Below are 14738 nucleotides of genomic sequence, written 5' to 3'. Positions count from 1 at the left end.
TCCCGGTGGCTACTTTGAACGGAGAGAACCCGGTGCTCTTGTGGACGGCGTTGTTGTATGCCACCTCCGCGAATGGTAGTAGCTCCGCCCAATCGTCCTGTTGGTGCCCCACGTAGCAGCGCAGGTACTGTTCGAGCCCCCGTTCAGGCGTTCCGTGGCTCCGTCCGTCTGCGGGTGCGCCGCGGAGGATAGGGCTTGTTTCGTCCCCACCCGCTTCAGGAACTCCCGCCAGAACCGCGCGATGAAGTTGCCGCCCCGATCGCTGACGATACGTTGAGGTGCGCCGTGGAGTCGGTAGACATGTTGCACGAACAGTCTCGCCAGCCCCTCGGCCGTGGGGACTCGCCGGCACGCTACAAAGTGCGCTTGTTTGGAGAATAAGTCCGTGACCACCCAAATGGCGGTCTTCCCCTTACTCTCCGGGAGCTCCACTATGAAGTCCATGGCGACCTCTTGCCAAGGGCCGTCGGGTTCCGCTACCGGCTGGAGTAGGCCTCTAGGTTTGCCTTTGGCTCCTTTCGCTGTTGCGCACACCGGGCAACCCCCCGAGTACGCCTCCACGTCCTTCCGGAGCGTGGGCCACCAAAACTGCCGCCGGATTAAGTGGAGTGTCTTTACAAAGCCGTAATGCCCCGCGCTCCGGCTGTCGTGGGCTCTCTCCATGACCTCCCGTCGGCAACCCTCGGGCACGTACAGCTTTCCTTCGTGCCACCACAACCCCTCTTGGCCGGTTAGCGCCTCTTGGTTCTGCTTGAGCCAATCGTCCCGCTCCGCCGCCTCCACGAACCCTTGCCTTACTTCAGACGCCGCGTCCCGTCGCTCCCCCTTGGTCTGGCTTCGGGTCACCGCCTTTGCAGCCAGCCTGCTGGCGGGGATGACGGAGTCCACGATCTCCTCCCGTAGGCTGGCGTGTTGGGGCATGCGAGACAGTCCATCCGCTAAGAAGTTGCGCTTCCCGGGGATGTGTTTCAGTGTGAACCTGAACCTCCCGAAGTATTGGGACCACCGTGCCTGTTTGGGGGATAGCTTACGCGGGGTCTTCAGGGCCTCGAGGTTCTTATGGTCCGTCCACACCTCGAACGGTTCAGTTGCCCCCTCCAGTAGATGCCTCCACGTGGCCAGCGCCCACTTGACCGCGTACGCCTCTTTCTCCCACACCATCCACCTCCTCTCCGTCTCGGTGAATTTGCGGGAGGCGTAGGCGCACGGGTGGATGGCCCCTCCGGGCTGGGTTGGAGCAGGACTGCTCCCGTTGCCACGTCTGATGCATCCACTTGGATTATAAACCGCCGGTCTGGGTCGGGATGGCGCAGGATCGGCTCCGCGGTGAACCGCTGTTTTAGTTCCTCAAACGCCCCCTGGCATTCTGCAGTCCACGCGAGTGCCATGCTGGGCTTGGGGGTTTCCCAGTGCCCTTGGTTTTTAGCAGGTCGGTTAGGGGAAGGGCGATTTGGGCGAAGTTCGGGATGAACTGACGATAGAAGTTCGCAAACCCTAGGAAGCTTTGGAGTTGCCTCCGGGTTCGCGGCGCTTCCCAGCCCAGGACATCCCTTACTTTCGCCGGGTCCATCTCAATTCCCCGGCTGGATATTCGGTAGCCGAGGTAGTCTAGTTGCTCTCGATGGAACTCGCATTTCGAGAGCTTTGCGTACAGCTGTGCCTTCAGCAGTCTCTGGAGCACCGTGCGCACCAGGCTCACGTGCTCCGCCAGGGTCTCGGTGTAGATGAGGATGTCGTCCAGGTAGACCAGGACGCCCCGGTAGAGTAGGTCGTGCAGCACCTCATTTATTAGCTGCATAAATACCCCCGGGGCCCCTTTTAATCCGAACGGCATCACGGAAAACTGGTAGCTTCCGAGCGGGGTGTTGAACGCCGTCTTCCACTCATCTTTTGCGCGGATCCTAACTCTGAAGTAGGCTTCGCGCAAGTCCAGTTTTGTGAACACCCTCCCCTTCGACAGATGCGACATCAAGTCCTTCATCAGGGGGAGGGGGTATTTGTACTCCGTGCTGATTGCGTTCAGCCCCCGGTAGTCTACGCACATACGGAGCGAGCCGTCCTTCTTCTCCCGGAATAGCACCGGGGCCGCTAATGGTGACTTCGCGGGTTGGATGAATCCCCGCGCTAGGTTCTTGTCTATGAACTCGCGCAGGGCCCCCATCTCCCTCCTCGACAGGGAGTACATTTTCGGCTTAGGCAGGGTCGCTCCTGGCTCTAGCTCGATGGCGCAATCACTGGGCCGGTGTGGTGGGAGCTGGTCGGACTCCTTCTCCCCGAACGCTGCCGCCAGGTCTCGATACTGCCTCGGGATTCCGCCGCCCGTCGGGGGTTCCCCGGGTCCGCCCCCTCGCTTTGCGGTTGCCTCGCCAGTCGCCGCTGCCTCCCCTCGCCTCGGGATCATGGCGGGTCTCCGGGGTCCCGGCGCTGCTGCTGCTGTTGCCGCCCGGGTCTCGGGCCCCATCTGCTCTCGCCCCGTCTCCCGGTTTCCCGGACCCTCCGCTTGTCCGCCGGTGGTTGCGGCTGCCTCCGTCTCCACGGCTCGGTCCCCTCTGCTCTCGCCCCTCGCCGGTCTGTCGACCCCGAACCGCAGTGCCTCCGCCGTCCAGTCGACTCGTGGGTTCCGCCGCCGCAGCCACGCCAAGCCGAGTACCACCGCGTAGTCGGCCACCGGGACCACCACGAACCTCAGTTCTTCCCGGTGACTCCCGATCGTCATCTGGACCGGCTCGGTGTAATACTGAGCTGGCCCCCCCCCTGCCAGCGTGCCATCTAACTGGCTGAATGAAATGGGCTCCCGGAGGCGCCTCAGCTGTAGCCCGAGCCCCGAGACCACCGCTGGGTGCATCAAGCAGTGGGTGCAGCCCGAGTCCAGTAGCGCCCGTAGCTGCGCCTCCCCTCCGGATCTCACCCCCGGACGTGTATCCTCACCCGGAACGGTGGGCAGTCCTCGTCTCCTATTGGGTCCGCGCGCCTCGACTCCCCTGCTCGCACTGGGACGCCGTTCAGTGCGAGCGCGCCTCGTTTCCCGCCGGCTCCGAGTCCTCTCCGGAGGATGCTGTCTCCGGGGTCGACCACCCCCCACGTCCTTTCTCGGTCACCGCCGCCACTGCCCCCTTCCGCGGTCGGTCACCGGTCCTTTTCCCGTTCGCACGCGGGGTTTTGACTTCGGGCCGTGGTGGGGCGCCTTCCCGCTCCGTCGGGCACTGCGCCGCTCGGTGGCCTCTGCCTCCGCATCGGAAGCACAGATTCGGGGCTCTGGTCGCCTCTCGCCTCCCGGTGGACTGCCGTCGACCGCTCCGTCTCTCCTCGGGGGTCCTCTCCCTCAGCCGGTCCCTCGTCTGGTCCCGTCGTCTTGTGCTCTGTTGGATCTGCCGCCACGCCGATTCCGCCGTTCCGGCCAGCCAGATCCAATCCTTCACTGTGGACGGGTCGTCCCGCCCCAGTGCCCGTTCCAGGATCTCTGGGTTTAGTCCCCTCTTAAAATACTTCACCTTCAGGGACTCCGGCCAGTCCGCGAGCTTCTCGGCCAACCTCCGGAACTCCAGGGCATATTCCGATACCGATTTGCCCCGCTGTCTGAACTGTAGGATGTCGTCCTCCGCCCGCTTGGCGCTCAATGTGTCCTCGAATCTGTCCCGGAGCGCCTGCATGAAGTCCGGGAAACTCCGTAGTTCCGCCGCGTTGGCATCGTACAGCCCGATCACCCAGCTGGCTGCTTGGCCATCTAGCAGCTCGGCCACGTAGGATACCCTGTCCTCGTCTCTAGCGAATAGGTGACCACCCCTCTGCATGAACCCCCTGACGTGCGTCAGAAAGTGCGGCAGCTGTTCGGGGTCCCCTGAGAACTTCCCAGTGATACCTCGAAGTCTCAGGGCGTCTGCCGCCCGTTGGTCCTCCGACCGGGGCGCCGTGGGTGGTGCCGGCGGGGGTGTCGGACCGCCCCCTGTCGCTCGCCTCCTCGTTCACCGCCGGTGGCCCCACTCTCTGTAGTAGGGTCTGGAGCATCGCCTCCACGGCGTCTAGGCGTCGCTCGACTCTCTCCTCTAGTCGGGCGAATTCCTCGCTCCACTCACGGTTCCGGAACCCCGAACCCCGGGTCATCGTAACGCCTGAATCGTCTGGTCCTTGGTTCACGCCCATCGACCACCGCTCGGATGGAGTGCGCCCGGCCCTGGCCGCTGCCCCGTCGCTCCCGGGCGGCTCCGACCGCCCTTCCGCGAGCCTGGATCCCTCGCGCTCCAGCTGACCCACGGATTCCTCGTCGCTGGTCATGCCTGTATTGAGAAAGAAAACGCTCCTCGGTGGTACCGGGTAGCGCTGACGGTGAGTCCTGGCTTTATGTGAGATTTGCCCCGTTCGACAGAGAAACTCTCGTGACACGTGTGGTTCACAAAGAAGGTTTACTCATGCGTAACGTAGTAGTCACAAGCAAAGCCAGGACTGGCTTGGTACAATTGCATCACTTGTTATATTCCCCCCTTCCCGCGCTTTTTCCCGCCTCGTGATCGCGTTGCGGCTGTGGGCTATTAGGCCCCCCAATGTCCCCCCTGATCGTTCATGATGGCAGGGTCGGTCAGAGTCCATTGTCCTTGATTGCCTGTCCCCCTCCGGCTGGGTTGGTCCCTCCCTGCTACGTGCAGACCCGCGGGTTCTGTGCTGCGTTGCGATCTTGTTTCGCTGCCCTGCGGCCCCGTTCCTTGCTTGCTCGCGCCGTTATCAGTTCATAGTTAAAAGCTTCCGCTGCGGTTTTCCTGTTTGGCTGGGCGCAGGTGGCTCGTTAATTAGCGGCGCTTTCGGTTCCTCTTTTCCCCGCTAGCTACCGCCGGTGGATTCCGCGTGGTCTGGTTGCGAGCTTCCCTGCAGCCCCGTGCTTCCCTGAAGCCTCGTGCTGACCGAACCTGACATAAGGTAGGTTGGGCTCAGAGAGCGACTGAACCAAAGTTACCCAATAAACTTTGTAGACAGCTGGGGACTTGAACCTGGGTTTCCCTGGTCCACATTTGACACCTCAAACTCTGTACTACATTTCCTCTATAGTGTATTTGCCATCTTTCCTCTTCTGTATATAAGATACCAACCTATGTTGCTGCTTATTGTATTGCTAATAGAGATGTGAAGAGCCCACCATGTGAAGAGAAGGTTCTCCGCACATCAGACCATATCCATCTGAGTTTAACTCTGTGCTATAGCCAGAGCTGAGTTGTTGAGCCTACACAAAATGTGGCACAGGTTGAGGACCCCCATTCTCTCAACTGTATGAAATGGAATTGTACAGTTCTCAGTTGCACCCAAAACTGATCTTGTGATGAGAGGGAGGGGCACAAGTGACTAGCCTTTCAAGTTAAGGCACAAATTCTGGGCATGGAATATGTTCCCTGAATACTACTACAACAGTCATTAACCCTGGAAAGTTTCTAAATATTCATCTTGATGGCTGATTTGTAAACCTGGTTTGCCAGAAAGCTGTATTAAATTTTTTATCAGGTTGCTTTGTTTTTTAAAGTCTGAGGTGGTACAGATCCATCTTACAAGAGACAATCTCCAAGAGTTCAAATTATTCAGAATTGGCATTCGCAACCTAGTGCAAGGAGCACCAGTGTGCCTGGGAATTTCTTCCTTGATTCTCCCTAGGCTCCCTGCCCCACCCCACTAGCCTTAAAATTAAGAATTCTGAAGATTACCCGGCATCAAAGTGAAGTCCCAGCTTCCATCACCTCTTTATTTCCAAGAATGAGCCCTATGAATTTTCTTAGAAATTTAATGGGGGGGGGGGGCAGCTGTAGCAGTTACAAAGTATGCCCTCCTGAAGGACAAAGATAAGCCAGGAGGGGGACAAGAGAGGCTGGCAGGCAATAGTTTAGTAAATTGGTGCTTTCTAATCAGATTTTGTTTTCCATGGCAGCCTCTTGGCAGTTGGGGCAGCATAGATAGTGCCCTGGGGTCACACTCCAAATAGTAGGTGAGGCCAGACAGGATCAAGGAATTAATGGGGCCAGGACAAAAACTACATTTCATTTCATCTGACTTAAATGTAATTGGAACTATATTATATCCATTGGGCAGTGTTGAGCTTCAGGGTTTAGTGACCATGGTCTAGACCAGCGTTTCTCAATCTTGGCAACTTTAAGACGTATGGACTTCAACTCCCAGAATTTCGTTGGCAACTGTGGCTGGCATCTTCAGAGGCAAGGCGGTCTACTACACTGAGCTGGTTCCAGCAACACCAAAACAACCAGTTAGGATCGGGCACAAAGAAAGAACCAATCAGAGACCAGCCCTCACCAACCTGCACCAATCAGAAACCAGCTCGGCTAAAGACCAAGCAGAAGTCAGGCCACTGGCTTTAAAGACAGGAGCCCAGTCAGTTCCTGCTCAGTTGCCTCTGGTCTGTGCACCAGACCACCTTGCCTCTGAAGATGCCAGCCACAGTTGCCAACAAAGCATCAGGAAATCTACTGTCTAGACCATGGTCACCAAACCCTGAACACTGCCCAACAGATACCAGCTCCGAAAGCCTACACCAGTATATATTATACTCCGTTTAGTTAGTGTGATTATTTCTTGTGTAATTTTTCTCGTTTGTCACATTAAACATTAGAATTTGGGGATGGCTCCAGCTGGGGACCATATTCAGTCCCAAAGTCTCCAGTTGTTACCTTAAAATTCTTAAGGCCTCTGTTTGCTAAACTTTCACTTTCAGACTTCGTTTCGTGCAAAGGTGCCTTTGATTTTAAAAGTCCATTTGCTCTGTGTACGTAGTGATGTGTTTATACCTGTTTTGTTTATATTGTTAATTCTATGTATTTTAGTTGTTTACTTGAGTGTTGATTATTTGTTTGCTTTTAACTGCCCTGAGCACCATATTTTTTAGATACTTTTTTATCCCGCCTTTATTATTATTTTTTATAAATAACTCAGGCAGGGGGCAAACATAATACTCTTCCTATTTTCCCCTCAACAACAACCCTGTTTCCCCTCAACAACAACCCTGAGAGCCACCCAGCCAGCTTTCCTGCCTAAGGCAGGACTAGACCTCACCGTCTCCTGGTTTCTAGGCCAGCACCTTAACTAGTCCCCCAAACTGGCTGTCTGATTAGGAATTGACTAGAAAAGTGGGATATAAGTTTCCAAACAAATAAAACAGTAAAGAAGATGGTTTGCCAATCTACGTTTGAAAGCTCAAAATAGGATTTGCTCTTCTAAGCTATAGGTTGATTCAAATATAGCATTGTCCATTATAGTTTGCAAGATTTTGCATGCCCTGTGTGTTCCCCCTTCATTTCTTCTGCTTTCTGGATTGATAAGATCACTGTTTGCATCCAAATCAATTACAGTTTGGATAGGAGGGCAATTGCTGATTTAAGTGTACAGTGAAGCTGGCTAGCTTCATACACTGTAATGTGATTTAATCGTTCTTGGCTTAAAATTCTGTATTTGACTCAGACCGCTATAGCTATTTCTTCAGCGGTTTAAAAATGAAAGCCAGTTTGGTGTCGTAGTTAACGTGCAGGACTAGAAACTGGAAGACCATGAGTTCTAATCCTCCCTTAGGCATGAAAGCCGGCTGGGTGACTTTAGGCCAGTCACTTGAGCCCAACCTCTCTCACAGGGTTGTTGTTGTGGGGGAAATAGGAGGCGGGAACATTATGTACATTGCCTAGAGTTGTACAAAATGAAGGTGGAATATAAATCTAATAATAACAATATCATCATTCCTGGCTTAGCATGGACTCAACCTATAATTGATTAATCAGATAATTATAGGAGTTGGTATATGTATGAAAGGTTATGGTTCTTTCCTGACTATATGATTCCTGAGAACTGTAATGAACAAGAGGTCTTCAACAAGATTGAAGTAAAAAGTATTTCAGGAGAGAGACATCTGATTCTAAGTCTTACAACTTCTTTTAAATAGTTTTCATTGAACTAGAAATTATCAAGTTATTGGACACCATCGAAAAGATGCCACAAAACGAATGGAATGGAATGTTCTTTGTTAACATCTTGGCTAGTAATTGAAGCATGTCGCAAAACTTTAATTTTATATGTTATGCTTTAATCTTTCATTAAGCCTCCTGAGCCTTCAAGATAGGGATGGTTAGAAATTAATGTAGAGTCAGGATTAGTTTTTACCTTGCTTTTTAAAATCATAAGGTCTTACTTGGGAATCACACCTAAGGTTGAAAAAGGATGAACAGGCATTAAAAGTGGGGACCAGTCAGAATGGGAAAAACACAAAGGAGCCCCCAGGTGACCTTTGAGTGAGTCATCTCCCTTGCGGCCCACCTCACAGGCTAGGTGGGATGGTCAGAAAGGCTTTTAGTGCAGCTGGTCTGGAGAATCCCAAGCAGCTGCCTTACACTGAGTCAGACTAACGGTCCATCCATTGTCTGTATGGAATGGAAGGAACTTTCCAGGGCAAACCACCTCAACTTCTGCCTTCTTCACAGCTGCTCTGTAGTAAGATGCAGGCACAGAATTGGTTGGTTTTCAGATACCAGTAAACTATACCACCTAGCAACTCCCATCAATACAGCCAGCACTGAGGGATGCTGGGAACTGCAGTTGTACTACATCAACAGGGGCACAGGTGCCTCACCCTCTCTGTATGTATGCGCACGGGCGCACACACACTTGAAAAACGGAATGCGCACAGAGTATTTGTCCAGATTATTCTGGCTGGATACCCTATGAAGTTGCAGTTTAAATTAAGAGATATTGCTGTGATTCATTAGGGTTATAGCTTCTTATCATACTTCTGCTCCTCCTCACTCTCAGAGACATAGTTCATGTTGAGCAGGTATGCTTTAGTGTAGCATGCAAATTGACCATCTTGTCGGCTTGTCTTCCTGAGCTAAACCGAGTAGCTGAGTTCCCTGGATTGGGCTGATGGCCATGTTCAGCGAGTTAATGGAAACTGTAGTTGAGAATGTTGGAAAGATTTGAAGTTGAGAAAGGTTGGCCATAGATCATCTTTTGTGGCTTCAACAGCCGTAACATATTTGCACTTCTCTGCCACCTTGGCATCCAGTGGTGATCCATCTAGAATTGTGCAAGGATTATTAATCTGGCTCCTGCTGCAACTGATGGGCTGAAGTCCTTAATTGTCCTTAACTGTGACAGGGATGAGTTTCCCTCCCTGAACAAATAATAACGCCTGTTATAGGCCCCATCCCTGAATGAGGCAAGATTAATATTTATGACTTGGAATGCCTTTTGGGGACAAGCCTGCTTCATTCACATCCTGGCCAATTTTGAAAGGCACCTAAACTTATTTAAATTGCATTCTTTGTGGCTCATATGTTATCTTGCCTTCTGCTTTATAACGTGTGTTCTTTTTATTGAAAAACATTGTTACGGCGAGGCCAAAAGGAAAACATGAGCCTTTGATGGTAATTGATGGGGTTCCTGGACCACATTCAACACCAACAAAAAGCATTCTTAAATTGCCCTTGATTTGATTTTGTGGCTAGAATGGAGCACCATTTCCTGAACAGGCTTGTAAAATGGGTGCAATTGAGATGCCTACTTGTGGGAAGCATCCCGTTGATTTGCGAAAACAATGCTGCAGAAGCTTCACAGTGGCAGGAAAGTTTTCTGTGCCAGATAAATATCCTCACCGTGGGTTTCACATGGATCTTTCGTTTATCTTGAGAAGCAAGATGCAGTGGAGTCTCAACGAAGTGCTGGGTCAGGATTGGACCCATTGTTTAAAACCCCTGGTCTGCATCAGTGTTTCCTGAAAGTGACCTTGAGCCACCTAGTATCTCAACTAGGTAGTCTTAGAAATAAGAGGGAGAGAGCAAGTTTGGTGTAGTGGTGAAGGCCCCAGGCTAGAAAGCAGGAGATGGTGAGACCTAGTCCCGCCTTGGGCGTGAAAGCCGGCTGGGTGACTTTGGGCCAGTCCCCATCTCTCAGCCAGTTCACCTCACAGGGTGGTTGTTGTGGAGAAAAGAGGAGGAGGAAGGAGTATGTTCACTGCCTTGAGTTATTTATAAAAATAATAAAAGTGGGATAAAAAAATCTAAAAAAAAATCTAAAAAGAATGAAGGGCACAGATTACACCCAGTGTTCTGAGATCCTTGGAGAAAGAACAAGTGCAAAAGCTTATTTGTCCCTATTAACAGAAGCATCCAGCTTTTGTTCCTCAAAAAACTAAGCTCTCAGTGAAGAGTCAGCCTCAATACTGTATAGCTGAGGATATCATAATTATTTTTTAAAAATCCCCACAGATTCAGTGGTGTCTTTCCCAGTCTAAATATGGCAGTAAAGCGCCGTGAACAAGTTCTGCAAGATTACAAACGGCTGCAATCCAAGGTGGAGAAGTATGAAGAAAAGGAGAAAACAGGCCCCATCCTGACCAAGTTGCACCAGGTAATGAAGGGCATTTACAGAGCTTGCCAAAAAATATCTGGAGGTTTTTTGGGTGCAGGAAAATGTTTTGGTGCTTGCTCTGGAACTTTATTTGTGCAGATTAAGGTGTTTGTCAGAGGAGAACACAAACAGATGTGATACCGTCTCATCAGTAACACTATGAGGGTTTCAGTGAGAATTCGTTCCGTCAATTCAACTGAGAATTGACCTAGATCTATTGATGATACCTCTCTGGGAGATTTGCATGTTTCTCCAGTATTATCAAGAAAGGGATCCTTCCCTTCCCTAAAGTATATTGTTGAAATAAAGAAATGTTGCAGGAATGAAGTTTTGTGTGGAAGATTTAATGAGCTGAATTCAGTTCTGGTTCTGAAATTAAATTCAGGGGCTTAGTTTTTTGCTCTTAGAAGTGATCAGGGGTCCAGGAAAAAGAAAATCAATTCAAAAACGAAGTGGATTCTGTAAGCCTGAAATCTGTCTTTCTGAATTGTTTACACCAGTGTTTCTCAACCATGGCAACTTGAAGACGTGTGGACTTCAACTCCCAGAATCCCCAGCCAACCCGAATTCTGGGAGTTGGTCCACACATCTTCAGGTTGCCAAGGTTGAGAAACACTGGTTTATACCTTTCAGTATTTTTGTTTTAATTCTGAGGTGGAGCTTGGGAGTGGATTCAGTCAACTTGCCACAAAGTTCTACCATAATTTAGTTTGAATGGCTTAAAAGGCCAGAGAGAATAGGTGAGCTGCCATAACTGTCTTCAGAGGCTGCCAATAGGGAGCCATATAGACATCAGGAGGAAATTCCACTGAATAGGTGCCACCACTGAAATGGCATGTCTCTTATGTCCATCAGCTTTACTGTTCTGCAACCTTCCTCACAATTTAGATGGAAATCAGAGGAGTACCTTGTCATCTGCCCATTGGTCACGCAGCAGTAGCCTAAAAATCTGGATTATTTTCCTCAGTGGTTCAGTGTTGATATTAAATAACATGAGAGGCAAGATGGAACCTTGAAGTACTGCAGAGGTATACTGACTGGGAATTTGGTGAGTTAACACTGAACCTATCTGGTGGGCAATAGCATAAGGAAGGCTGCTTTGAGTGTCTCTAAGAGTCATTCTGAACTATAGATGAAGATGATCAATCCCCGCCTAGCCCAGGAGGTACTAAGAAAGGATAACTCCTAAAGGGGAGGTGAAGGATAACGTTTTGAGATCTCGCACCTTCTTTTCCATTCTTCCAGGCCCGAGAAGAACTGAGGCCAGTGAAAGATGACTTTGAGGCCAAGAACAAGCAACTTCTGGAAGAGATGCCTAAGTTTTATAGCAGCCGCACCGATTATTTCAAGCCAAGTTTTGAATCTCTGATCCGAGCACAGGTAAGATGGAGCGCAATCACTTGTTTTCCTATCTTTTGCTTTTCTTTTCCTAACTGTATCCTCAGTCACAAAAATTATTCTGGGTACCATTCCCCAAATCTATGTATTGAGCTCTTTGTCATGTTGCTTCACGGAATGGAGTTGCAGAAACAATAAAACCCCCTGATCAGTGGAGGTTGGGGATGTCCAATGCATAATTTTAATGCTTATTCCAAAAGGAACATGGCTGATACTTTAAATGTTGATTGCTTTTTATACCAGTTTTGCACAAGAGCAATGATACAATTGCTACGATACGTGTAATGTCCTTTATTCTTATCGTGGCAATAGTTATTCTCTTCTCCATCTGTGATTTCAGGGTTCTTTCCTTTTGTCTCTTTCCCCACATACTCATGGATGTGGCTATTTCTTTACTGTTGTTTTGCCATTGTTTTAGAAAGTTCTGTGTCACTTCTTTGCCAAATAGCATTTGGGTAACTTTACCACAAAATAACTGACACATTATTAAAAGGCAAAGCAATGAAAGAGTAAAAGAAAACACATAATAGCAATAATATAAATTAAAGTGGAATGTTAAAAGCAACTAGCCACTGGAAAACCAGTTCTGCACACCATCCAGACACAAACAAAACGTAACAACAACCTGAACTGTGGGACAATTTAGATGAATTTACCAAAAGCCTGAATAAACAAGAATGATCTTGTATGAACCTATAAAATAACAGCAAAGGTGTCTGGTTGATCTCCCAGCCCCTGCAATCAGGTGAAATGACTTGTTCTCCAGCAACCAACCTTCCAGCCTGTTACTACTACACAAAGCAAGTGCATTCATGTGACACATATCAAGGGTATTCATCCCAAACTCAGAGAACACCATGGCAATCATTAGAAGCATGGAGGTGAGGGAGGAGCAATTGTGGAGCATCTCTAAGCTTCAGGTTACAGTGATGAATATGCAGTTTCATATACAGGTAGCCCCCAGGTTAAGAACGCCCGGTTTACAGATGACCCATACTTCAGAACGGAGCCTACTGTAGCAGAATTCGAGTTAAATACACAATGGTTTGAGTTCATTATACAAAACTACTTATACAGTATTATACAATAATACTGTTCCAGCTTACATACACATTTGACTTAAGGACAGACCTTGGGAACAGAGCTCATCCTTAAACTGGGGACTACCTGTATAAATATTTGTATATCTAACCCTCTGAATGGCACCAGCAAGCAATCTAGTTAATTAAAGGAAGGAGAGGGCTAGAAGAGAGTCAGGGGTGTCAGTACTTGGGTAAAAGGAGGTAAAAACTGTGCATGCTAGGAAGTGGACAGACCCAGATAAAACTAATTAGTATTAGGATAGAGACTAGCAGGTAATGAGTCTCTGCTGTCAAGGGATAATACAAAACAAAAGCTAAGACATAGCCTGAAACGTGGAATCAATCTAAGCTTAGTTGTGCAGCGGTAAGCTACCTTCTTGAATGTGTGAAAGATTTGAAGCATATTTCTTTTTAAAACCAGTTTAGAGTTTTTGGAACACAACTTTTCTTTTTATATTCTTACGTTGCTTGGAACACGTGGTATTTTCTCCAGTGCTGTACGTGGAGTTATAAACTGGGATGTTGGGCACAAGAATTAAAAGGAGGGGCTGCAAGCAGTGTTGCAGCATGGCTGTTTGGAAGAGAGTGGGGGAGAGGGCTCTGCCTTCTACCCGAGACTCTGCTTTGATTTTGAGCTCTTGACAGAAATCAGTTGCGCTTAATCCTAAAAAAATGAAAAGCTGTGATTTTTTGCAGCTCAGGACATACCAATTGACTTTCCTATGCTACTTCGAACGAAGTTTCATTTTAAGAGTAAGATGGAAGCCTAAAACGATTCACAATTGCGCCTTGGATAAATTTCTGTTGTGGATCAAGTAGCAAAACTGGAGGAAGAAGCAGATCGTTAAAAGGAAAATAGGTGAGCCAGGATTTAGCCTTTCTATAGCAGAGAGAGGCACATCTGGTGTTCTGAACTACCATTCCCATAAGCTCCAGACAGCATGGCCAACAATCAAGGTTTATGGTCATGGGAGTCATAAAACTCAGGCTGACCCTACCCAGATAGTTTTAACTGAATGCTAGAAACAAGAGTGCAATTCCTTCTTGGGAGTTAGCTTAAATAAAGAAGTGTGCGTAATCCTGCCTTTCTCGCCTGCAGCCGGAACCCACCAGGTCAGATCCTTCCAAACGCTTTGAGATCAGAGCGAGGAGAAGGTCAGGTCCAAAAGCAAGGGCCTGAGTGCCGCCCCCAGCCAGCATTCTTTCTCCAGGTCTCTTTTTTCAAGCCTCATTAAGTTTAGATTTTGTTCAGCACAGGATTGTGTTACAGAGCGGAATCTCTACGTCTGCTCTCTTCCTCTTCAGTCTTTTTAAGAGCTGAAATGGTTTGCTAGTCTGCAGCCTATATCAGAGGGTCACGCTTTGATTTTCTGAATGAAATGCAAAGAAGTGACATCTTTAAGGGCTTTAATCCCATCCCTGATCAATGGTATTGGCCTGCTGGGGTTCCCTGCCTTGTGGATTGGAGCCCGTGGTGATAGGCCAGCTTCGAGGTGTCTATGGGAGGAGCAATTAACAGGAGGACGACCCTGACCTCAGGAGCCGCTGTGGGTGCCTTTCTGGAAGCACGTTTTTGGCCAAAGGCGCTTTCTTTGCAATAAGACACATCTCTTTAGGGAGGCTTTTAAACTATTATGATGATTGCATGATTAGTGCATTTAACTGTTCCTTTTGTCTGTTGTCAGCTACCTTGAGCGTTCAACAGATAGAAAGGGAGGATATAAACTGAGTAAAAAAAAAAAAGCATTTGGGGGGAATGTCCATGAACAGGTAAGGTGCTCAAGGAGAGATTTAGTCTGGGCGGCCTGTTTATATTCCACCTCTGAGGTCCCTTTTTCCTCCCTGCTGTTTTACGGTTAAGACACAGGTTTGGTTTCTGTGAGT

At 49.2% G+C, this 14738-nt stretch overlaps 1 protein-coding gene across 3 annotated transcripts in view; it reads left to right on the top strand.

Annotated features, from left to right (window-relative positions):
• Window positions 1-14738, top strand: part of BIN3 (bridging integrator 3) — a 100552-nt gene that overhangs the window by 73779 nt on the left and 12035 nt on the right. For all 3 annotated transcript variants that reach the window (XM_088152099.1, XM_088152101.1, XM_088152100.1), the window contains 2 exons: window positions 10233-10374; window positions 11620-11754. In XM_088152099.1, the coding sequence (XP_088008225.1) occupies window positions 10233-10374; window positions 11620-11754 (277 nt within the window). The remainder of the gene's footprint in view (window positions 1-10232; window positions 10375-11619; window positions 11755-14738) is intronic.

This window comes from Python bivittatus, unplaced genomic scaffold (assembly GCF_059951505.1).
Source record: "Python bivittatus isolate LINGU-HERP-01145 unplaced genomic scaffold, Pbiv_v1 ctg000680_np1212, whole genome shotgun sequence".
NCBI lineage: Eukaryota > Metazoa > Chordata > Lepidosauria > Squamata > Pythonidae > Python > Python bivittatus.
This window is presented reverse-complemented; position numbering and strand designations above follow the sequence as displayed.